The sequence below is a fragment of the Budorcas taxicolor genome, chromosome 3 (assembly GCF_023091745.1).
Source record: "Budorcas taxicolor isolate Tak-1 chromosome 3, Takin1.1, whole genome shotgun sequence".
Lineage (NCBI taxonomy): Eukaryota > Metazoa > Chordata > Mammalia > Artiodactyla > Bovidae > Budorcas > Budorcas taxicolor.
Genome location: NC_068912.1, coordinates 9,812,503 through 9,836,649, shown reverse-complemented (window position 1 = coordinate 9,836,649; position 24,147 = coordinate 9,812,503). Strand labels below are relative to the sequence as shown.

The 24,147-nt window shown below is 44.2% G+C and overlaps 1 protein-coding gene across 1 annotated transcript in view; it reads right to left on the bottom strand.

Moving 5' to 3' along the window:
- Positions 1 to 3,549: 3,549 nt before the first annotated feature.
- CD84 (CD84 molecule) overlaps positions 3,550 to 24,147 on the bottom strand; it is a 40,260-nt gene continuing 19,662 nt past the window's right edge. The window contains exons 3-9 of the mRNA XM_052637909.1: positions 9,581 to 9,832; positions 9,050 to 9,184; positions 8,820 to 8,942; positions 8,211 to 8,243; positions 6,241 to 6,338; positions 5,274 to 5,336; positions 3,550 to 3,615 (exon numbers count right to left, since the gene is read on the bottom strand). Coding sequence (XP_052493869.1) covers positions 3,550 to 3,615; positions 5,274 to 5,336; positions 6,241 to 6,338; positions 8,211 to 8,243; positions 8,820 to 8,942; positions 9,050 to 9,184; positions 9,581 to 9,832 — 770 coding nt within the window. The remainder of the gene's footprint in view (positions 3,616 to 5,273; positions 5,337 to 6,240; positions 6,339 to 8,210; positions 8,244 to 8,819; positions 8,943 to 9,049; positions 9,185 to 9,580; positions 9,833 to 24,147) is intronic.

Below are 24,147 nucleotides of genomic sequence, written 5' to 3'. Positions count from 1 at the left end.
CTTCGTTCCTTCTTTCCTTTCTCCCCCAACCCCTACTTTCTACTGGGGAATTAGAATACTAAGAACATGGCTGAGTAAGCACACCAGGGAGAGGCAGGGGCAGCAGTTACAGAATGTATATGTTCATGAGTGATCTCTCAACTCACATAAAGAAGTACTTTTATTTTAGGAAAAATATCTTATTCAGTGTGACTTTGGAACTTCTCCATCCTTTAGGACTACGTCTCTAATTTCTTCTTCCATACGCTTCCCTAGGGTGACTGCCTTACACCTGGTTCATTGCTTTACTTGATGTCTTAGAAGATCTGTCTAACTCTGAAAATCTTTTCCCTCCAAATGCCCCTGTACTGGGAATAGCCTCTGATGTTTTCATACTGATATTTAGTGCTTGCTGTAATTTGATTTCACTATGCTTATTGGTTTCTATCCATCAGTACTTCCAATATATACACTTTTTTCAAGCTAGCTGATCACTTTCAATTCTATTCAACAGCATTTATAGCTCATAAAGCAAGGTACAAGGCACCATGTTGGCAGATGATAGATGCAGAGATGAATAAAGCTAATACATCTCATCATGACCTCTTCATAATCATGAAGTCATGGGCCTTGCCTTTAAGTAATGAACAATACATAAAGAAACAAACAATTATCTATACTGTAAGGCAGAATGAAATGAGTTTTAGTGACAGAAAGACCATAAGGGTGGGGAAAGGAGTGCAAAAAGAGCCATAGTTAATTTGGCTAGGGAAAGCTTCATAGATAAGGTGATATTTGAGCTGGGTATTGAAGGATGTACAAATGAACAAGGGATGGGGCCATACATTCCAGCTGAGCACTATGCCACACATAGGCAAGGGACTGTGATCATGCTTGTGTATCTGGGGAGGTACCCAAAATACATGACACAGATCCTGTTGTTTTCTTTCTCTATGCCTTCCTCACTTGGACGCCTTCTGTCTTCTTCATTCTCTGCCAAATCCCATCCACACCTAGAGGTCCAACTTCAGTTTCATTTCCTCTATGAGGTCTCTCCTGACTGTGTTAGGTCATGCCACCCCCTGTAGTGTGTAGTTCAGGATTTAACTGTAGTGTTTCTGCTGTAGTTAGACCAAGTCAGACATCATGTTCATCTTATACTTTGGAGATCTTGAAGCCCCCAACACAGTGATGATGACAGTCAGGGCTAGATGATTCTATGGGCCCATTAATGGGGACTAACACCTTCATTCTGCCTAAAAGCAGTTTATTTCTGCTATTGAGACTGGGATTGTTCATGGTGGTTTAGGATTTAGCTGGTTATTCTTGTTAATACATGAGGGAAACAATTTTTCAAATGCTTACATGAAAGTTCCACTTAGGGGAAAAGGGAGGGTCACTAACCATAGCTTGAACTCCACCACTCTCTGGGCTAAGCCTTAGTAACTGGGGTGGACACAGTTTCATAATGTATATCACCATCTCCCAAGTTCCCTCTGGAGAATGACTGCTTCCTTCAATGTCTTTTGTTTTGATGTCTGGGTTTCCCTAAAATGCCAGAAATATAGCTGAGTAGTTAGAAGAAGAACTAAAGAGCCTCTTGATGAAAGTGAAAGAGGAGAGTGAAAAAGTTGACTTAAAGCTCAACATTCAGAAAACTAAGATCATGGCATATGGTCCCATTGCTGCTGCTGCTGCTGCTAAGTCGCTTCAGTTGTGTCCAACCCTGTGCAACCCCATAGACGCCAGCCCACCAGGCTCCCCCGTCCCTGGGATTCTCCAGGCAAGAATACTGGAGTGGGTTGCCATTTCCTTCTCCAATGCATGAAAGTGAAAATTGAAAGTGAAGTCACTCAGTCATGTCCGACTCTTAGTGACCCCATGGATTGCAACCTACCAGGCTCCTCCATCCATGGGATTTTCCAGGCAAGAGTACCAGAGTGGGGTGCCATTGCCTTCTCCCATTACTTCATGGCAAATAGATGGGGAAACAGTGGAAACAGTGGCTGACAATTTTTCCGGGCTCCAAAATCACTGCAGATGGTGATTGCAGCCATGAAATTAAAAGATACTTACTCCTTGGAAGGAAAGTTATGACTAACCTAGAGAGCATATTAAAAAACAGAGACATTACTTTACCAACAAAGGTCCGTCTAGTCAAGGCTATGGTTTTTTCAGTAGTCACGTATGGATGTGAGAGTTGGACTATACAGAAAGCTGAGCGCTGAAGAATTGATGCTTTTGAACTGTGGTGTTGGAGAAGCCTCTTGAGAGTCCCTTGGACTGCAAGGAGATCCAACCAGCCCATTCTAAAAGAGATCAGCCCTGGGTGTTCTTTGGAAGGAATGATGCTAAAGCTGAAACTCCAGTACTTTGGCCACCTCATGCGAAGAGTTGACTCATTGGCAAAGACTCTGATGCTGGGAGGGATTGGGGGCAGGAGGAGAAGGGGGTGACAGAGGATGAGATAGTTGGATGGCATCACCGACTCAGTGGAGATGAGTCTGAGTAAACTCTGGAAGTTAGTGATGGACAGGAAGGCCTGGTGCATTGTGGTCCATGGGGTCGCGAAGAGTCAGACACGACTGAGAGACTGAACTGAACTGAGTTCCTTTTGGAGAATGGCTTTATTGGAGATGCCTTCTTTTTCATGATGAGGCAGTTTGGAGTGTATCTTAGCTTGGTTTTGTAGAGAAACAGAACTATAGGAAATAGCTATAAAGGAATTGACTCATGTGGTTACAGAGATTGAGAAATTCTAAGATCTGTAAGCAAGCTGAAGAGCTCTGAGTTGAAAGGCCTGAGAACCAGGAAAGCTGATGGTGGAAGTTCCAGTCCAAATGCAAGGCAGAAGTGTTGGTTCCAACGCTCCATTGGAAGAGTGTGTCTGAACAGCTGAGACCCATAGCTCTGACATCTTTCCATGCCACACAGTGATATAGGGTTGGGCTGGTCCAGCCAGGTATACCCTGAACAACCGTTCCCAGGCAAAGGGACAAACAGAGCCTGAAATGGAGTCCACACTCTATATATCAAGTCATGCACTTGAGTGAGAGGCTCATCTGCCCAAGGTGTAGGGGGACTGAGTGAGGCCATGCACCAGGGCTTCTCCCATATATTGAGTGTGAACAGAGGCTCTTAAGTGGTGTGTCATGGCAGGTCACAGGTGTGTAAATATTGATCCTCCACATATGAGGTTGCTGGGAAGAGTCATCCCCTCCAGTCATATACAGCCTCCAGCCATGAGCAATCTTGATTGTTTATTCCATTTTATCTAAAAATTATTTTCTCCATGTGTTGCAGTGTGAAGAAGGATGAGAAGCACTGTGCCAAGGGATCTGCCTTGCTATTTGTTAGGAAGTGAGCCATCTTAGAAAGGGCATGATGCATTTGTCTATTTCAGTACAAGTTATGCCCAGCAACAGAGTGTCTCCTTCTTTGCTTACATGTTGGAATCTGGTGATCTGTAATCTTTGGGTAAGATCTGGGCAGAGCAAGTCTAGGTCTGGATCATCTGCCGGTATGTGTGGTTGCAGCTCAGTTTCTCTGGGGAGAATTCCATCTGGGAGCCTAGATCACAATTTCATAGCATGAAGTCCCAAGTGGTTTGCTGTTCTGAGTGCTGGTTTTCTCCATCTGTACAAAGGGGAAAAGAGGGAAATGCTGACTTAAAGGCACTGCTCAGGGATTCCAGTCCCACAGGGAGCCTTTAGAAAGACATCTTAGATTTCCCTGGTTCTGGGGTACTCTGTGGGTAGCAGGATCTTGCCCTTTGCTGAGTCCCTCACCTCTGTTCCAGTCACTCCATTTGGAAGTGCTCTTAACTCAGAAAAAACAGCAGGTGGGAATGTGGGTATCTCCATTGATTTTGATTATAAGCTTGAAGTGACATTCAGGCTCATGTGACCTGCCTTCCTTGTTCCTAGTTAAGTCTTCATTTCTCCTTTACCCCAATAACTTCACCTTGGCTTATATGTAGTGGTGAGTCACTTTCACTAATTCTAAGTATTTACTTAGAATACTGCAGACAACTTCAACTGGCTCAGGGAGTCCTAGGTTTTAAATTACGTACTAACCAAACTAGTAATTGCCAACCAACTTGGGTAGAGAGTTTACTATGAGATGTCTCAATCCAGGAGTCCCTGATTAATCCCTCAAATCTACTACTTTCCAGTGTATTTTCTTCTGTTTCCTCCTACTCTCCTTCTAATCCTGGTGCAGACATGCTGGCGCCCTGCTTTTCACTTGCTTCTCTTTCCCCTCCCGCCCCCACCCCCCTCTCCCCGCCCTTTCCTCACTCATTTTCTTCCTTTCCTTCTTTCTTCTTCCATCTTTGGTCCTTGAGGAAGTCAAAGTCCTTCTGTCTTATTCTCCAGGGCACTTGGTTTATCTTGACATTCAAACTGACCTGTGCATTGAGTTCCCTTATGACCTTCCGACTTGTCTAGCTTACAGATGACTCATAGAATCAACTTTTAATTCTTATTCATGAATTCATTTGCATTCCATTTTGACATCCCAATATTTCATCCCACTCATCGCTTGTTATCGTTATCATCCCTTTCTCCCCAGGAATCTGGGTTCAAATTTATCTTTCATGGTTAGCTTCCTGCCTATTAGCTCAGCTATTAGACAGAAACAGTTCCAAAATGTTTGATTCACCCAGAGACCCCAAAGCTGTCCTAATTGTGGTGGAAACAAAGACTTTCAGATAATAACAACACTGAAGCAGGTTCCCCAAGCTGAAAGTCCTGTCAAAGGCCAGAACCTGCCTTCCCTCTTTGCATATTTGAGAGAAGGATGCTGGGGCACAGGGAACATGGGTATCACTAGAGCACTACAAATGCTTGCACAGGTGGCACAGTGTGAAGGTCTGCTGAGGGAACCAGTGGGAACTGGGATCCAACCTGTGTTCTACCTGCCTATCTGTGCATCTGGTGTGGCCCTGTGTCTGCCTGGGGCATGGCAGACCTGCCTTCCGATTTATACACTGTGAGCTAGCAATGGCCCTGGATGTTATTAGAGGCTGCAGTTTCCACACTGCAGTTCAGAGACCTAGGTGCTCCTTCATAGAAAAGCTGGGAACAGCAATCAAGGAAGCCAGCTTGTAAATGGCCTTGGACCTGGGAAGCAGAGCTGTGTGCATGTGTGGAAGGAGATCAAGGCTCTCAGCAATTAATCTTGAGAAGCACAGGGTCCCAAGGGAATCAGTTTACTCCTGTTTGGTTAGATAAGATGCCAAAGAAAAGTTGGAACAGACAGGACAACAGTGATAAAAATCAGAAAGACTTTACCTTATCAGAGTACTGCATCATGGAGTAAATTGTGTTCACTGGCTCCTCCTTGGTGGGGAGCACCTGTAAAACACCCATCTTGCCCTCAGTGAGGGAGCCCAGGCAAATCTCTTACTTCTGCCTCTGTCCATCAGCCCTCCCTGCTCTCACTTTCACTCAGTGGTTTCCTCTCCCAGCTTCACCTTTGGTTCCATCCAGGTGGAGAGGATCTGGGTCAAGTTGGGGTGGGTATAGGTAGCAATTGGACAAGAACCTCAGAAGCCAAGAAGAACAGTCTGGTGGTTCAGACTGAGTCTTGCTTAATCAGAATTTTAGCTTTTCATAGGCTCTATGAACCCAGCTGAACTATTGGTCCAAGTACAGGGCTGGATTGACCAGGCAGACCTCAATTTCCCTTTCTCTCCTTAGAGACATCAGAAGAGCAGGCTGGTACAAGCACAGAGGAAGGTGATGCCATGAGGAAGCCTGGTTCTGGGTGGAGGTGAGGGAGGGGCAGGCAGGTAAAAGGAAGGTGGGAGGGCAGGCTGTGGGACAGAGTGAATCAGCCTGTGGAAAATAAGCTGCTGCTGCAGCCAGACCAAGAAGTCAAGTTCAAGTGGACCTGTCTTAGTTTTGTGTCCTTGAAACTCCCTTAGCAACTTGTTTACCGGTCAGTGGCCACATAAAAGCTCTCACCTCATATCAGAGGCTCCCCTGGTATGGGTCCCCTGTGGAATGTGCTTTACTCTTAGTCATGACATCTAACCTGGAACCAGGCCCAATTAGAAGCATGAGGTCTCAAGTCTGGGAGGCTACCAGGGGGTGACACGTGGCCACTTTCTTGTCCTCATAGAGAGACTCAAAGGATCATTTCCCTGACATGGTATTTCTTGGTTGGATCCCGCACCCCCAGCCCCTGGCCTGTGGCTGCTACCCATGACCCCCTTTCTGGGGTGGTGGTGGAGACCAGTGAGTAGCACCACCTTACCTTGGACTGGGGGATCTCATCATAGATCCTGGACTCTGCTGCCTGGGTTTTTCTTGAAACTGTGATGTATGTGTATATTGTTTTCTTTGAGGAAGCATCTGAGTCATAAACAAGCATAGAACCACAGTACATGAAAATGTGGATGAATTTTTAAAGATGATTTACTCTAATGTTCTCTTTTTTTCAAATGAAGAAATGAAACCCCAAGAGGTTAAATGACTCCTGTCCTCTTGAGATGGATGTTTGAATCCTTGTTTGTCTCTTTCTTAGGGATGCCATGTGGTACAGGAGACACCTGGCTCAGGTCTCACCCAGAGCACAGTGGGAATTCTTTTCAGTCCACATTAGGATAAAGAGATTCTCCCCAATCTCTGTGTGGGCACTGAAGGTAGCTTTTCCACTCAGGGTCTTCCTTAGTGTCTCCAGCATTTAGCACTGACTGCCTTATATGGCTAGTCTTTTCATGTGACAGTCTTAGTTTTTCAATTAGATTGATTCTCTCTAGTTACACACTTTGGTTTCTTCTGGTACATATCTTTCTTTTACCACCTCAGTGTTAGACATGTAAGAGGTACCCCACACACATTTGTTACTTGACTGATCGATGCAGAGTCAAACATTTGTTAAACTCTCTACCTGCCAAGCTCTGTGTGAGGAATTTAAGAATTCCTACTTTTAAGAATTCAAGGTTCACCTAGTGACTCAGATGATAAAGAATCTGCCTGCAGTGTGGGAACTGTGCTGGGCTTAGTCATGTCTGACTCTTCGTGACCCCATGAACTGTAGCCTGCCAGGCTCCTGTGTCCTTGGAATTCTCCAGGCAAAAATACTGGAGTGGGTTGCCATGCCCTTGTCCAAAGGATCTTCCAAACCCAGGAATCAAACCCAAGTCTACCACATTGCAAGCAGATTCTTTACCATCTGAGCCACCAGGGAAGCCCAAGAATACTGGAGTGGGTAGCTTATCCCTTCTCCAAGGGATTTTCCCAATCCAGGAATACAACCGGAATCTCCTGCATTTCAGGTGGATTCTTTACCAGCTGAGCTACAAGGGGAGACCAGGGTTCAGTTTCTGGTTTGGGAAGATCCCCTGGAGAAGGGAATGGCTATCCATTCCAGTATTCTAGCCTGAAGAATTCCATGGACAGAAGAATCTGGTGGCTGCAGGCCACAGGATCGAAAAACGTCAGACACAACTGAATGTTTTAAGAATTCATGGACTAATAGATGCATTTCTCCCACTGTACTGCTTTTCTTTGCTCCTAATGGAGAATATTTGAGGGTCAAATTGAAAACAGATAGCCAGAATTCGGGGCCTTCATATTCCAAAGCACCAACGTATCTGCAGACAAGGTCTGGGCTGAGTGCTATTATTACAGGGATCCAGTGTTTCAGAGTTTAGTCCTGTCCCAGTCCCTGCCTCAGACTTGGTGAGTGAACCAGATTCAGTGCTCTCTCTTATTTCATTTGCAGATGAAAACTTAGGCCTTCTTCCCTCCAACAAGGCTGTGAGGGATTGAGGACAAATACCTCTTTGAGGAGCCCTGAAGATCACCTATGGCCTGAGGAGGTGATGTGACTTCTCCCCATCAAGAGACTATTTGAGCTACAGTTCACATTACAGACTCTCTTCCCCCAGGATGCCTCCTTCTGTGCCAAGCCCAGGTATGTCAATTGTAAAGATAGTATCTAACACTAAGTACTCACAATGTACCAGACACTGGGCCAAGTACTTTATATATGAAATTCATTAAATCTGTTTCATAAGAATATGCTGCACATCCTGGTTTTATGTGTATTTTACAATGGAGAAAACCAAGACAGTGATAAAGTAATTGGTAGCAGATAAATGGTCAAGCTGGGACCTTCACCCCAGACTGTCTGCAAAGTACAAGCTTAGGCTTCACCACTCTGCTGTGAACTCATCTCTTCCAATTATCATCCAGGGAAACTAGTGGTTGAGAACTTACCAGGGTTCTTACTGAAGTTGTTCAAGAAGGAACCTGAGGAATCAGACCCAAAAGAGAGTCAGGAACATGGAATCAGAGGTAGAGCCTCTCTACATCCAGGGTTTCTATTATGATGGGTGGGAAAAGAAGATTTTGAGTGGACACAGAGTTAAGAGGAATAGGAGGGTGGACTCCCCTAGGGCCCAAGATCAGGTTTTCTGAGTTTAGAATGGTTACAATTACAGAATGATCCAGAGGGACCCAAAGGGATCTAGTGACAACTAATACTTGTCCCTCAATGACGTTTCAAAGGTCACAGTTTTGGTGGACTTGGAAGTGACCTTGGAGACTTAGTCCAAATCTTATTTCATGTGTGAGAGCACTGAGTCAGAGAGGTAAATACATGTGCCCCATGGAGCACAGTTTGTTAATGGCAGGGCTAAACTTGAACCCAGGGGCTCTCTTTGACTTGAGGTGTCCAATTCTAGTTTCCTCTACAGGAGACCTGGAGAAGGAAATGGCAACTCAATCCGGTATTCTTGCCTGGAGAATTTCATGGACAGAGGAGCCTGGCAGGCTTCATGGGATCTCAAAGAGTCAAACACGACTAAGCAACTAACAGTTACTTACTCACGTAAACTTGGACCCAAGTTCTGGACCCATGGCATCCTGCTGATCCCAGAAACATGTTTGGAAGACCATTCAGAATACAGTAATCGGGGCCGTCTTTCTGGGAGATGGTAAGATGGAGCACTGAGGAGTATAGAAAGACTAATTCCCTGGAACAAAGGACATTTCCACCCCACCTTGGATAACTGACTTCAGTCCCAGGAAAAACGAAGGTACATTTCTACATTTACCTCGTGAGAAAATCCTACCTTCTTTCTTGCACAAAAGGAACAAAACCACTGAAAGTAGAATGATTATAAGCAGAGAAAGCACAGCCAGCCCACTCATCAGTCCAGTGCGGTGAATATGGGGGCTCATTGTGATGTCTGAAAACAGAAGATGCAATGAGACTTGACTCTCAGGAAATGGGCCAGAGAAGTTAGGCAAGCTTGTCCACATTCAAGAGCACTATCCATACTAGGTGCCCTCCAGGGGAGTGCCAAAGCTACAAGGAAAACTGTACTGGCCGCTATTAAAGGTCAAGATCAGAAACTGAATCAGACAGCTGAGTGGGGACTGCCTCAGAATACCCTGAAATGCCTGGCATCTCCCAGAAGGCTTTGGACTCTTTTCTGGGGCTTACTGGGCAGAGAAGGACCTTGGGTCCAGCCATGGCATAAAGAAAGCACCTCCTCTGGAGAACTTGGACCAGATTCAGGCCTTGCAGCAGGTCAGAGTGAATTTTGAGACTTCAGGAGAGATGGACAGAGATGCTTGGTTACCTGTACAGAGCTGCTGGGCAGAGATGGAGTCAGAATTGTTGCTGACAGGATTCCATGCTGTACACGTGTAAGTCTCCTCTTCGTTGTCAGGGATCTGGAAGATTTGAAGGACATTGCCCTCTTCCCCTCGTGGACTCCAACTGTATGTCACATTCTTTTCTTCTTTATCCACAGAGCACATCAGTGTGACATTACAGGTGCTGTTCACAGATGTCACGAAACTCTGAGTAATTTTTGGCTTCCCAAGACGACCTGTGAGGAGAAAACACATGAGCCACTGGTAAGCTGGAGATGACCTATATCAGCCTGAGGGAGTCAACTATTAAATTTTCTGACATTTCCATGAGGGTTGTTAAAAACTTACAGTGAAGTACATTTTATTAATAACAAAGCTAATCAATCCTTAAAACTTATCACTTTCTAATATTTTTGGACAATTTACTTTTTTATTTGTTTTTTTTTTTGGCAGTGCCATGAGGGATCTTAGTGTCCCAGCCAGGGATCAAACCCATGCCCCCTGCGGTAAAAGTGTGGAGTCTTAACTGTTAGACCAATAGGGAAGTCCCAATTTACTCTTATCTATGCTCTAGGAGTTGTTTATACCTATCATATTTATCCCTTGTAATGATGTAAAACGTCTTCCCAACTCTGCATGACTTAAAATCAGCCGTAGATGGAGTATTTACATCAAAGGAACTGGCGAATGCTACAAACTAGGGCTTGATTTATTGCTTTCCTGATTGTCACTCCAGACTTAAGAAAGCAACGGAGGAGAAGGTTCTAAAGCAGATTAAACAAACAAACAAAATTGAAGACTTTACATTGTGAATAGCACAGAAAAAGTCAGAAATATTCTTCCAGAATTTGAGAACCATTATCCAGTTCAGCAAAGAAGTTGCTCACATCATTGATGAACAAATGAAGTTCCAATACATGTGTCTTTGCTGAATCACTTTTTTCTTATTAGTAAGCTTAAATTAAAATATCAACCAATATTTATGTTGATTGTGTTCATCCATTGTCACGTTGGTTCATTCATCAGTTGCAACCACATGTTGGCTAGGGATATAAATGCTCACGCTAAAACCAGTGAAAGCATATTCTGTGAGAACAACTGGCTACATGGAATTTACAATAAAGACTATCGTGTATTATCATTTATACAGTTGTGTGCCACATCTCCCTTATGTCAATACAGTTTATAGTGTGTGTATACAGACACACACATCATTAACAACTAGTTGAAAATTTATCAGCACACTGCTGTATGAAACAATCTTTAAACATTTTTGTTTGGCTCTGTTTTCTGGTGAATGTGTATTTTCTTTTTTTTCATTTATTTGTTTTAAAGTGCTTATGATGAAAAAGTTCAAACCTCTTTAAAAGTTCATTTCAAAAAATGTTTTTACTAAAGCAATCAAAACGTAAATGATAAAAGTTTTAGGTATAAAGGATTATGAAAAAACCAATTATATGTAAGTTGATGCAATAACTAGATCTGGAGCTGGAAGAAGTACAGGAAAGATTCTTTGCCAGGAGATAAGAAAAGGACCATATTCAGAGTTTATAAGTTTAGTTCATTCTTGGCAAATCTGCTGTGATGTGGTTTGCCCCTGCACTATTGCCATGTGAGGGAGGGAATAGAGGAAGGAACTGGCACATAATTTTCTAATTAACGTAGAGTCTGTAAAAGCAATAAATTTGGCAGTGTAAAGACAGAAACCATTTGTTTGTACCTGTGAGGATGTACAAAATGGGAAGTAAGAGCTGTGAAGTCTTTGATTCCAACCTAATCAGAAATTCTGGTTCTAAGAGTCTCTTGTGCATGATTGCACTCTTTGTGACTCTGTGGACTGTAGCCCAGCAGGTTTCTCTGTCCATGGGACTCTCCAGGCAAGAATACTGGAGTACGTTGCCATGCCTTCTTCCAGGAAGAGTCTCTTAGAGGGGAACATTCCAGATCAGAATTAGTGATGAGACAAAAAAGCTTCTAAATAAGTTTGGAGTAAAGACCTTGATTAGCTGTAACAGTGATAGATACAGATATGCATAGAGAAAAAGGAACCAAATTGTGTGTTTCCTTAGAAACTTGATTAACAACAGTGTTTCAAGTCTCTGCTTGTTGTTCACTTGTGTTTAGAAAGACTTTTTTTTTTTTTATTTTTTTAGTGAATGTTAAGGTGGTGGATAGTGGTGAAAATAAGATTCCATCTCATTTTTCTCAGCAGGCAAAGAGATGTTACTGTTAGGTAGTTAGAATAGGAAAAAGAAGTCCAAAATGGTGGTGGCTAAAAGACAAAGAAAGGAAAAAGCCCACAGAAATGGAACAAAAGAAAATCTGAGGACCAGACTGAGAACCTCAGGTGAAACAAACAGCCTTCTGGGCTAGCCCAGTTTTCATACGGCAGGCTCAGGGGGAGGAGACAAAACATATAAAAAGAGGAGCCAAGATTGAGACTCTCTCCTTTTGGGTCAGCCTGCCCTCACGCCTCGAGGGTGTACTATCTTTTGTTTGCCAAATAAAACTGAGCTGTAACCGAGCTATAACACTGGTCCACCATTTCAAATCTTTGCTGCAGTAAGACAGAATCTAGGAAATTACACACTCCCCTGATGACATATCTGGTGCCATAACTCGGATGTAACCTGGCTGAAACAACCTCAGCTCAGCCCCATGAGGCAGAGACCAAGCACAGAAGAAGCCCAACTTGGCAGAAGCTCATGTGGTGGAAGCTGAATGCCAAGGAAACCCAGCCCAGTGGAAGCGACAAGAAGCCTAGCATGCTGAAAACATGGACAACAAAAACAAACTCAGCAGAAAGTTCACCCGACTCAGTCTCAGATTCCAGAAGACCTCCTGTTAAGGTAAGAGGTCCTTGCCCCAGTGGCTGGAAGGACATATGGCTAACAAATCTTAATTCCTTTACAATCTCTAGTTTCTTATTTCCTTGAACACCCTGTGAACAGGTGAGCAGCAGTGGGTGCAGTTGAAGGTCTCTGGCGTGGGCCACTTCCCAGTGTGTCCTGAAGGCTCCACTATCTGCTATGCCTTAGTAGCTGTTGCCCAAGTGGGTAAGGGTTATTCTGTCCTTAATCTTGTTTGTGCCAAGGATCAGGCCAATGAAAACTATGGGTACAGGTCAGGCATTTAGCAGTTTTTCTGACAGGCTATGAAGGCGGTTCCTTGGCATGTGTTTCCCACTGCTTTTTCTCCCATTCTTCAGCTCCTCTCTCCATCTGTGCCACTGTTTACAAAATATTGGGCAGGTCATCATCTTTCCATCTCCAAAAGTTGTGCTTGGAACTGTTTACCTAAGATTGGGACTCAAACCCACATGGCAGGACCTAATGAAGCTCAGGTTCTTGATGTCTCATTGCAAAAAAATTCAGTGAGAGACACAGCAATAGGTAAGAGCTAGATTTGTTTGGATTCAGAGAGAAGCACAGGCCTCAGAATGTGTGCCATCACAGAGGGTAAATGTGTCGGCCATGAACTGTGTGGTTAGTTTTTGTGAGCTGGGTGATGTCATATGCTAATGGGTGGGAGGGTTATTCCAACAATTGGGAAACAGTCCACTCCTTGGTCTTTTGATAGTGTTTTGGAACTGTCATGGAGCCTCACAGTGTGTCATTTAGCTTGCAGATTGAGGATCAAGGTCTAGTTGAATTTGACTTGTCTGCCATCTTGGACCCATTTGATTTTAATCAGTTTATGTTAGGCCTATGCCCTTGGGCTGTGTCATTCTTTCAAAAGTTGTGCCTTGGACCCTTCCCTCCTGTTTCATGCTCTTTTCCTGAGCCCCTTACAGGCCTACAATGTTGCCTCTACAATCTTCTGGAGGGACAACCAGAAAATAGCTGGCCCTTGGGAGGAAGGTCCATATAATATCCAATCCCTCTAGAGATTCAGACCTTCATCTTCCATGTTTCCTACAACATGTGTATCAACAGCACCTCTCAGTGAACCTGCTAGGGCAGGTGACAGGCCCACAGTGCCTGCTAGAGGTCCATCATGTTGGTGGCATCCCTTCAAGAGCAATTGAGCTTCCAGGGACAATGTTTTCCACTTTGGGAGTGAACCCTGCAGCCTATTTGGGCCCATACCTTTACCACCCTTCTCCTAAAGTTACAAACATAACCCTGGATCAAATCTCCACTCCACTTTTATGGAACATCTGGTCTGTTGCCTCTTATCAATTTGTTCTTAAGTCATTTACTAACTCCTGCAACCAGGACCCTGCCCCTTGTAGGCAACATCACTCCACCCAGCTTATTATTAAAATACTCTTAATGCCCCTAACAGGACCAGATAACCCTCTCCTTTGCCATTACTTCTGTTGTTACCTAAAGTGGGCCTATGACAATGAAGTGTTGATCTCCAGGAGACTGTCAAGCCTCAAACTCCCTGGGGATCTGCACCTTGACCCTTGGCTCTCAGGTTGCAACAGTACTGGGTAGGATAATCTTCAGAAAGACTCACCCCTAAGGAAGTCCACCCATAAAAATAGAAGAAGGTCTATTAGTTTTTTCTCCTTTTTTCTTTTCCTCCTTGTCATCACTGTCTTTTAGATGGGAAATAACCAATCAACTTCCTGACAGGTGCCCTTCAGATGCATCCTTGATAACTGAAAGTTGTTTGATCCTCTAAGGAAAAGTTGCTTAAAATTCTTTTGTGCCACTGCGTGGCCACAGTGTCCTCTGGGGGATAAGGAACACTGGCCTGAGGATGGGAGTTTAAATTACAATACCATCCTGCAGTTAGACATATTCTGCAAAAGATAAGGGAAATGGACAGAGATCCCCTATGTCCAAATTTTCTTCCACCTGAGATATGAAGGAGCTCTGTCTTAAATATGGGATTGTCATACGCCCTAAAAGTGAGCCTACTAGGCAAATGGTGTGAGGCACACACAACCAAGAGAAGGAAGCCTCCCATGAAGGCTCACTTCCCATGGCTCCCGAGGTGCCTGGTGCTCTCTCCTTGTATCCAAATGTGCCCCCGGGAGCACCCCATCCACAAAAACCAACTCAAGTATGTCCCTTAGTTGAAACTGGACGAGAATTTGGACCAACCTGGGTCCATAAGTTCTTCTCCCACTTAGAACTAAGACAGATAAAACAAGACCTGAAAAGCTATACAGATGACCCAGGCAAATATATAGATACATTCCAACACACTACCTTGGCCTTTGACTTGACATGGAAGGACATAATGGTCATATTGAGTCAAACTTTATCTGACCTTGAGTATGCTAGGGTCATAAAGGAAGCCTGAGGGTATACTACAGGGCTCAACAAGTCAAGCAATAAATATCCAGTGGGGGAAACTGCAGTCCCCTCCTCAGATCCTAACTGAAATTATAATGACCCTGAGCACATCTGGGAAAGGGATCATTTTCTGATCTGTGTAAAGGTAGGACTAAAAGCAGCCCAGCAAAAAATAATCAACTATGCCTGGGTCTTAGCAATAACTCAGCAGTCCAGCGAGACCCTCATTGCCTTTCTGGAAAGACTAAAAGAGGCCCTCCAAAAGTTTACCAATCTGGATTTAGACTCTTACAAGGAACAGGTGATTTTAAAGGAAAAATTCCTGTCCCAGTGTGCATCAGATATTAGGATAAGGTTACAACAGCTATAGCAGCAGGACCCTTCTGCTTCTTTAGATGGGATGGTCCAGACAGCCACCAGTACCTTTTATAACAGAGAACAGGAGAGGAACACCAAGACCGAGGGAAGGAAAAAAAGGAAAGAGACAAGGCATACCCAGATGCTGGTCGTCCTTCAGGGAATCACTATGGCAAACCCTGAGTCCTTGAAGGATAAGGCACAAGGCAAATGCCTAATCTGTAGACAGGTGGGACATTGGGCCAAAGAGGGTCCAAACCATGACAAGTCTCCTAAATGGCTTGCTACAAATGCCATCTATTGGGACACTGGGTGGCTCTCTGCCCTTGCGACCCAAGAGCCTCAAGGTCAAGTGCCAAGCCTTCCCTCACGATGGTTCAACAGGACTGAAGAGGCCTGCTCCAGCCAGCCTGCCTGTCACAGATAATCATCACATGGCTGGATGTGGCAGACAGATCTGAGAATTTCTTGGTTGACACAGGGGCTAACTACTCTGTCCTGTCCTATTCTGGAGGCTTCTCCTCCCAAACCTGTACTAGAAAGTCCCATGGACAGAGGAGCCTGGTAGGCTACAGTCTGTGGGGTCACAAAGAGTTGGACATGACTGAGAGACTTTCAGCAGTGGCCACAGGACTGGAAAAGGTAAGTTTTCATTCCAATTCCAAAGAAAGGCAATGCAAAAGAATGCTCAAACTACTGCACAATTGCACTCATCTCACATGCTAGTAAAGTAATGCTCAAAATTCTCCAAGCAAGGCTTCAGCAATACGTGAACCGTGAACTCCCTGATGTTCAAGCTGGTTTTAGAAAAGGCAGAGGAACCAGAGATCAAATTGCCAACATCTGCTGGATCATGGAAAAAGCAAGAGAGTTCCAGAAAAACATCTATTTCTGCTTCATTGACTATGCCAAAGCCTTTGACAGTGTGGATGACAATAAACTGTGGAAAATTCTGAAAGAGATGGGAATACCAGACCACCTGACCTGCCTCTTGAGAAATCTGTATGCAGGCCAGAAGCAACAGTTAGAACTGGACATGGAACAACAGACTGGTTCCAAATAGGAAAAGGAGTAAGTCAAGGCTGTATATTGTCACCCTGCTTATTTAACTTCTATGCAGAGTACATCATGAGAAACGCTGGACTGGAAGAAACACAAGCTGGAACCAAGATTGCCGGGAGAAATATCAATAACCTCAGATATGCAGATGACACCACCCTTATGGCAGAAAGTGAAGAGGAACTAAAAAGCCTCTTGATAAAAGTAAAAGAGGAGAGCAAAAAAGTTGGCTTAAAGCTCAACATTCAGAAAACGAAGATCATGGCATCCGGTCCCATCACTTCATGGGAAATAGATGGGGAAACAGTAGAAACCGTGTCAGACTTAATTTTTTTTGGCTCCAAAATCACTGCAGATGGTGACTGCAGCCATGAAATTAAAAGACGGTTACTCCTTGGAAGAAAAGTTGTGACCAACCTAGATAGTATATTCAAAAGCAGAGACATTATTCTGCCGACTAAGGTCTGTCTAGTCAAACCTATGGTTTTTCCTGTGGTCATGTATGGATGTGAGTTGGACTGTGAAGAAGGCTGAGCACCGAAGAATTGATGCTTTTGAACTGTGGTTTTGGAGAAGACTCTTGAGAGTCCCTTGGACTGCAAGGAGATCCAACAAGTCCATTCTGAGGGAGATCAGCCCTGGGATTTCTTTGGAAGGAATGATGCTAATGCGGAAGCTCCAGTACTTTGGCCACCTTATGCGAAGAGTTGACTCATTGGAAAAGATTGTGATGCTGAGAGGGATTGGGGGCAGGAGGAGAAGGGGACGACCCAGGATGAGATGGCTGGATGGCATCACAGACTTGATGGACGTGAGTCTGAGTGAACTCCGGGAGATGGTGATGGACAGGGAGGCCTGGCGTGCTGCGTTTCAAGGGGTCGCAAAGAGTCAGACACGACTGAGTGAATGAACTGAACTAAGAACTGAACTAAGTGACTTTACTTACTTTACTTAAACTCACTAAACTGGGGACCACCCTTGTGATGGGAAGCTTTTCTACAGCTTCTGGTTACTACTGAGGAACCCGGTATACCCTCTCCAATAGGGAGGGACCAAAAAGTATGGGAGGACAAAATTAACCCCTAGGTTTGGGACCAGGGGACTCTTGTACAAGCCCACCAAGTTGAACTGGTTGTCATTGTCCTCTGAGATCCCACTTGGCTTCCAAACTGGAAACAATACCCCCTTAGAAGAGAAGCTTGGGAAGGACTACAGTCTCTAATAAAATTACTTGCCAGTGGGCTATTGGTCCTCACCCATTCACCTTGTAACACCCCAATCCTCCGTGTAAAGAAAAAGGATGGGACCTGGTGAATGGTTCAAGATCTCCGGATCATAAATGAAGCTGTGGTCCCCCTCCATCCCACAGTGCCCAATCCCTATGCAATCTTGGGAGAAATTCCGCCCAGTGCCAGGTGTTTACAGTCCTGGATCTCAAAGATGCATTCTTTTGCATACTACTGGCTAAAGAATCCCAATACCTTTTGCCTTCGAATGGGAGGCTCCAGGAGAAAAACACCAACAGATGACTTCGACAGTATTACCTCAGGGATTCAGAGATAGCCCCCACCTGTTTGAGTAGGCTCTTAGCCGGGATCTCCTAGATCTGATTCTGGGACCTTTGGGAAAATATTACAATATGTAGATGGCCTACTATCTGCTCTCCAGATGAGAAAAATGCCCAACAACATACGATTCAGATTCTTAACTTTTGGTAGAGAGGGGATATAAAGTCTCCTGTGCTAAGGCACAGATAGTCAAGAGAAAGGTCACTACCTGCGAGTTCAGAATACACATGGGTCTAGGAGGCTGTCCTCTGATCAAGTACAAGGAATCCTCCAGTTGCCCTCCCCCACAACTCACAAACAACCGTGAGCTTTCCTGGGGCTAACCGGGTATTGTAGAATCTGGATACCCAATTATGGTCTAATTGCCCAGGCCTTATATGAAAGCTTGAAGGGAGGGGGTGATTTAATCCCATTGATGTGGGGAAGTCCTCAAAAGAAGGCAGAGGATACACTAAAACAAGCCTTAACTCAAGGACAGCCTTGAGATTGCCAGACCCAGAAAAAGCATTCCACCTATACGTGCATGAAAATGAAGGAATAGCCTTGGGAGTGTTAACTCAAAGGTTGGGACCTGAGCTCCAGCCTGTAGCTTACTTATCCAAGAGGCTCAACGCAACTTCCCAAGGCTGGCCTCCCTGCATTCAAAATCTTGCTGCTGTTGCAGTCCTGATAGAAGATTCTTTAAAACTCTCTTTTGGGGGCAAACTACTTTTACCAGCCACCTAGTGAAACAACTCCTGAATGGGAGAGGCCATTTATGGATGTCTGATCAAAGGATCCTCAGATATTAAGTAGTGCTGATGGAAAATCCAGGCCTGACTATATCCCCTTATGAGGTTCTTAATCGAACTACCCTCCTGCCTACCCCCAAGGGCTCTCTCCCCCTTCACTCTTGCCTAGAAACTTAGGATTCCTGGACAAAACCCTGAGAGGGCTTGTCAGACGATCTTCTAACCAATTCTGAGGAAATCTGGTACACTGATGGAAACAGCTTTGTCTTGGATGAAAAAAGAAGAGCTGGATATGCAGTAGTTTCCAATTTTGAGACCATAGAGGCTAAACCTTTTCCAACAGGTACTTCAGCCCAATTGGCTAAGCCTATAGCCCTGACTCGAGCTTTAGAGATTGGAAAAGGAAAAAGAGTAGCCATTTACACTGACTCCAAGTATGCCTTTCTGGTGCTATATGCACATGCTGCTATTTGAAAACAAAGAGGCCATTTGACCACCTGAGGCCATTTGACTTCCAATCAAATATGGTGATCAAATCCTTAGGCTCTTGGAGGCAGTCCATCGGCCAGAGGAGGTTTCAGTCTCCCATTTAAAGGACACCAAAAAGGGAGCACAGAAGTGGCATGAGGGAACCAAGCAGATGATCAGGCAGCTAAGAGAGCAGTATTAAAAAACAGTGACGTAATAGTGGTTGCCACCTTAGTTTCACAGGCTAATTTGCCAGAAATTCCTTCAGATACTGAAGGTGAGACTCTTAAGGCTAAGATTGAGAGCTTTCAGGAAGATCATATGGGTTAGTTCCAAAAGGAGGGACTCCTTTTTCTGCCTGGGAACCTCCAATGGAAGTTGGTTAACTCCGTACACACCACCACTTACTTAGGGGAGAAGGCCCTCCAAAGATTACTAGAAAGGCCCTTCAGAGGAACAGGCCTCCCAACAGCTGTAAGGTGAGTGGCCTCCTCTTGTCCCATTTGCCAATTAAACAATCCCCAAGAAGTTCGAAGACCCCAGCTGGCCCAGCCTGTCCAATGGTGTGGGACCTACCCAGGAAAGGACTAGCAGATGGACTTCACCCAGATGCCAGTTTCTCAAGGGTATAAATATCCTACTAATCATGATAGATAGATTCACAGGATGGATTGAAGGTTTTCCCACCCAGACTGAGAAGGCCACGGAGATGGTAAAAAACTGCTCCATGAAATCGTTCTGAGATTTGGCCTGCCCAGGTCATCACAAAGTAACAATGGGACATCATTTACTTCTAAAGTCACCCAAGGGGTCTCTAAAGTGTTGGGCATTACTTATTATCTCCATTGCGCCTGGAGGCCTCAGTCTTCAGGAAAAGTAGAAAGAGCCAACCAATTCTTAAAATCAGCGATAAAAAATATAACCCAGGAGATCTCCCTGGGATGGAAGGAGGCTTTACCAATAGCTCTCCTCCACATCTCTATTGCCCCTAAGGAACAGGTTGGTTTTAGTCCTTAAGATGCTATATGGGAGACCTTTTGTTTATGTCAATGACCTCTTCCTAGATCCAGAGGCTCAGACCCTCCAGAGTTACACCATGGCCATTGGGCAATTCCAACAGGATATATGCTTGTGGGGTGTCAAACAGGACCCAAAAGATTCTAAAGAGCCACCACTATATGCTTCAGCAACTCAGGTCCTAATTGAAGTCTGGAAAGATGGGTCCCCAAAGGCTCAACTCCAGCCCACATGGAAGGGCCCCTACCCTGTAATACTTTCTACCCCCACAGCAGTCAAGTTTCCAGGACACAACTCCTGGATTCACTTCTCATAAGTCAAGCCATGGAAGAAAACAGAAGAGGACACTCAATACACCTGTAAGCCCCTGGGAGATCTCAGATACCTATCAGGACTACAAATGAGTGTCATTCTAATGAATACGCCCAAAATTAAGTTTCTGGGGATAAGATTTCTCAGGACAGTTCTTAAGAGCCAACACAGCCTGGCAGGGGTTATACTCCAAAATAGACAGGAGACAGCTCTCCTGATCTCTGAACAAGGAGGGACTTGAGCCATCTTGAATGAAATGTGTTGTTTCTGGGTAAATACCTCCAGCCAAGTTAAAGAAAGTCTCACAGTCCTCAAGAAAAACATTCGGATCCTATGGAATTTCAAAGAACGAGCTGGAGAGTTCTCAGGGTGGCTACAATCTCACCTTGGGGAACCTTCTCCTGGCCAGGAGGGATTTGGAGTTGGCCAATATCCCTACTGATCCCTGTTATCGCCATTTGATGCTGCTCATGGTTGCTCCATGTATAATCAATTGTCTAACCCATTTTATCTCTGCCCAGGTTAACAAGCTACAACATGCAGTGCCAGTTCAACAAGGATGTATAAAACTACACCTGACTATGGGAAATATCACTCACCCTTAGATGGACACCACTATAAGGACTCTGAGGATTGTGATAAGCAAGAGGGGGAGGCCCTGTGCCCCTTGCTGTCCCAGCTCAGCAGGAAGTAGCCAGAGAGAACTTGACGCCCTATTTCCAAAGAATTGGGCCTCCCACCTCTTGAGGGTGGAATGTTAGGTAGTTAGAATAGGAAAAAGGAGTCCAAAATGGTGGTGGCTAAAAGACAAAGAAAGGGAAAAGCCCACAGAAATGGAACAAAAGAAAATCTGAGGACTGGAGTAAAAACCTCAGGTGAAACAAACAGCCTTTCTGGCTAGCCCAATTTACACAGAGCAGGCTCAGGGGGAGGAGACAAAACATTTAAAAAGAGGAGCCAAGATTGAGCCCCTCTCCTTTTGGGTCAGCCCACCTTCATACCTTGAGGGTGTACTATCCTTTGACTGAAATAAAACTGAGCTGTAACCGAGCTGTAACATTGGTCTACCATTTCAAATCTTTGCTGCAGTGAGACAGAACTGAGGAAATGACACACTCCCCTGACATATCTTAAACAAATCTGATGAGCAGTGAAGATCAGAGTTGTGGCCGACAGGCCTTCATCTTTCCAAGTCAAAGAATGGGGAGGCCATTGGAGACCAGCTTCAGAATCCAGGCTCCATTGTTCTCTAACTATGAAATTGTGGAGAAGGTATCCAGTGGTACTGAGCTTCAGCTCCCTCAATTATAACGTGGGGAAAACAAATTTCTCTAGCTAGGGTGACTGAAAGGATTAAATGAGTTATTACACAGATAGACCACTCTGCTGCTGCTGCTACTGCTGCTGAGTTGCTTCAGTCGTGTCCGACTCTGCAACCCCATAGATGGCAGCCCACCAGCCTCCCCCGTCCCTGGGATTCTCCAGGCAAGAACCCTGGAGTGGGTTGCCATTTCCTTCTCCAATGCATGAATGAAAAGTGAAAGTGAAGTTGCTCAGTTGTGTCCGACTTTTAGCAACCCCATGGACTGCATGGGATCCTACCAGGCTTCTCTATCCATGGGATTTTCCAGGCAAGAGTACTGGAGTGGGGTGCCATAGCTTCTCCGATAGACCACTCTACTGTCCATCAATTTGTCTATCATCACTCTGTTTATGCTCATATGTACTTTAATTTTCTATTGAAGAGGCAAAATAAACTGATAACTGTGACTGCCACTGAGAAGGGAGAATTGCATTTCACTGTATTATCTTTTGTGCATATGTTGCCTAAATATGTATAATCTTTATGTATTTTTAAAAATTAGTAGAATGTTAGTCAAGTACTGTCCAGTAAATGTCAGTTTTTTTTCTCTTTGTCTTCTCAGCTCACTATTCCAAAAGTGCAGATTTTGTTGTATGGGAATTTTCTAAGATTTTACAGCAGTCTGCCTTAACTACAGATGGTAAAACATCTAAAGACTGAGTGGGTAAAACTAAACATAAAGGGATGAAAACAAATATCATAAAAATTGAATGCCCTCTTTATTTTCACAAGCAAAAGTCTTGAATGAGTCAGATATTTTCTGAAGTGTCCAACTTGTGTACGGTTCTTTCAATTATGCTATATTAATTGAGCACTTACAATCACCAGACATTGTATTAGGACCCAGGACTATTATGCTTAACTCATTCTTTCATTCAACAGATACTTCTGCAGCACCCACTGTATGCCCGGCAAGGTGGGAGCTGGGGATATAGTGATACACATCATATACAAGTTTCTGTCTTTATGCAGCTTGAATTTTAGTGGACTAACTATATACCTTAATTGTATTAGCCACACTTCTGTGTTTTTCTACTGTGGGGCAGATGGAGATGGTAAAATCCTTGAGACATGGTTCAAATATTCTCTATGCTAGAAATTTGTGCTGAAAAAATGTTACTCACTTATGTTGTTTAAGGTTTTCTAATGGTGACAATAAACAGGTGATGTAATAATATGTTTTTTAACTCAATATATCCAACATGGAACCAGTATAAAAATGATTAATGAGATATTTTATGGGTTTTTTTGATGATAAGACTTTGAAATTGAGAGGGTAACAGGCAGGAAGGTTAGTGGTCCCCAAGCAGAGGAAATAGACTTACAAGTGTCAGATGCTTTTTTTTCCACTCTTTTAAGCGGCAGGAAGAAACAAACTACAAGTGTCAGATGTTTTTTTCCATTCTCTATACAAAATTAAAAGGAGGTTTCTTTAAAAATTTTGCATTGCCATGAGGACACCTGGTTGCCTGAACTTTTCTCAAAACTTGAGCTAGTCAATGCGTTTTTCTTATGGAGATGATCTCTTAACCTATGTTAATGAAACTATGTATTTGCTTGGAAATCTGCCTTTTCTCAAGATTCATGTCAATTGTTTTATGACCCAGGATAACTCACCTGGTGCCAATGTTATCTTAAAATGCATGTTGTGGGTGAAGTGCCTGGTGCAACTTTCTCAGTTTTGAGGCATTTCCTTTCTCAAATTAGCAGCTTGCTAATAGGTATAAAACTCCTTGCTAAAAACCAACAAGTGGGCGCTCTTTTTGTCTTCTTCTGATATCTATGTCAGAAGCTTTTGCTATATCTTTTATACTTTAATAAAACTGTATTACACAAAAAGCTCTGAGCGATCAAACCTCGTCACTGGCCCTGAATCAAAATTTTCTCCTCCAGAGGCCAGGAATCCCAGTGTCGTTCATGGCTCATAGCAGCAACCTTTCAAAATCTAGTGTGTATTTTACATTTACAGCACATCTCGATTTGTACTCATCATGTTTCAAACACTTAAGAGCTACATGTAGCTACTGACTACCATATTGGACAGGGCAGTTCTAGATGCTGCTGCTAAGTCGCCTCAGTCGTGTCCGACTCTGTGCGACCCCATAGACGGCAGCCCACCAGGCTCCTCTGTCTCTGGGATTCTCCAGGCAAGAACCCTGGAGTGGGTTGCCATTTCCTTCTCCAATGCATGAAACTGAAAAGTGAAAGTGAAGTCGCTCAGTAGTGTCTGACTCTTAGCGACCCCGTGGACTGCAGCCCACCAGGCTCCTTGGTCCATGGGATTTTCCAGGCAAGAGTACTGGAGTGGGATGCCATTGCCTTCTCCAGCAGTTCTAGATGAGCACTTCTCAAACTGTAGCACACATAGGAATAGTCCAGACAGAATGCTAAAATACAGATTCCTGGGCTTCACCACCAAAGGTA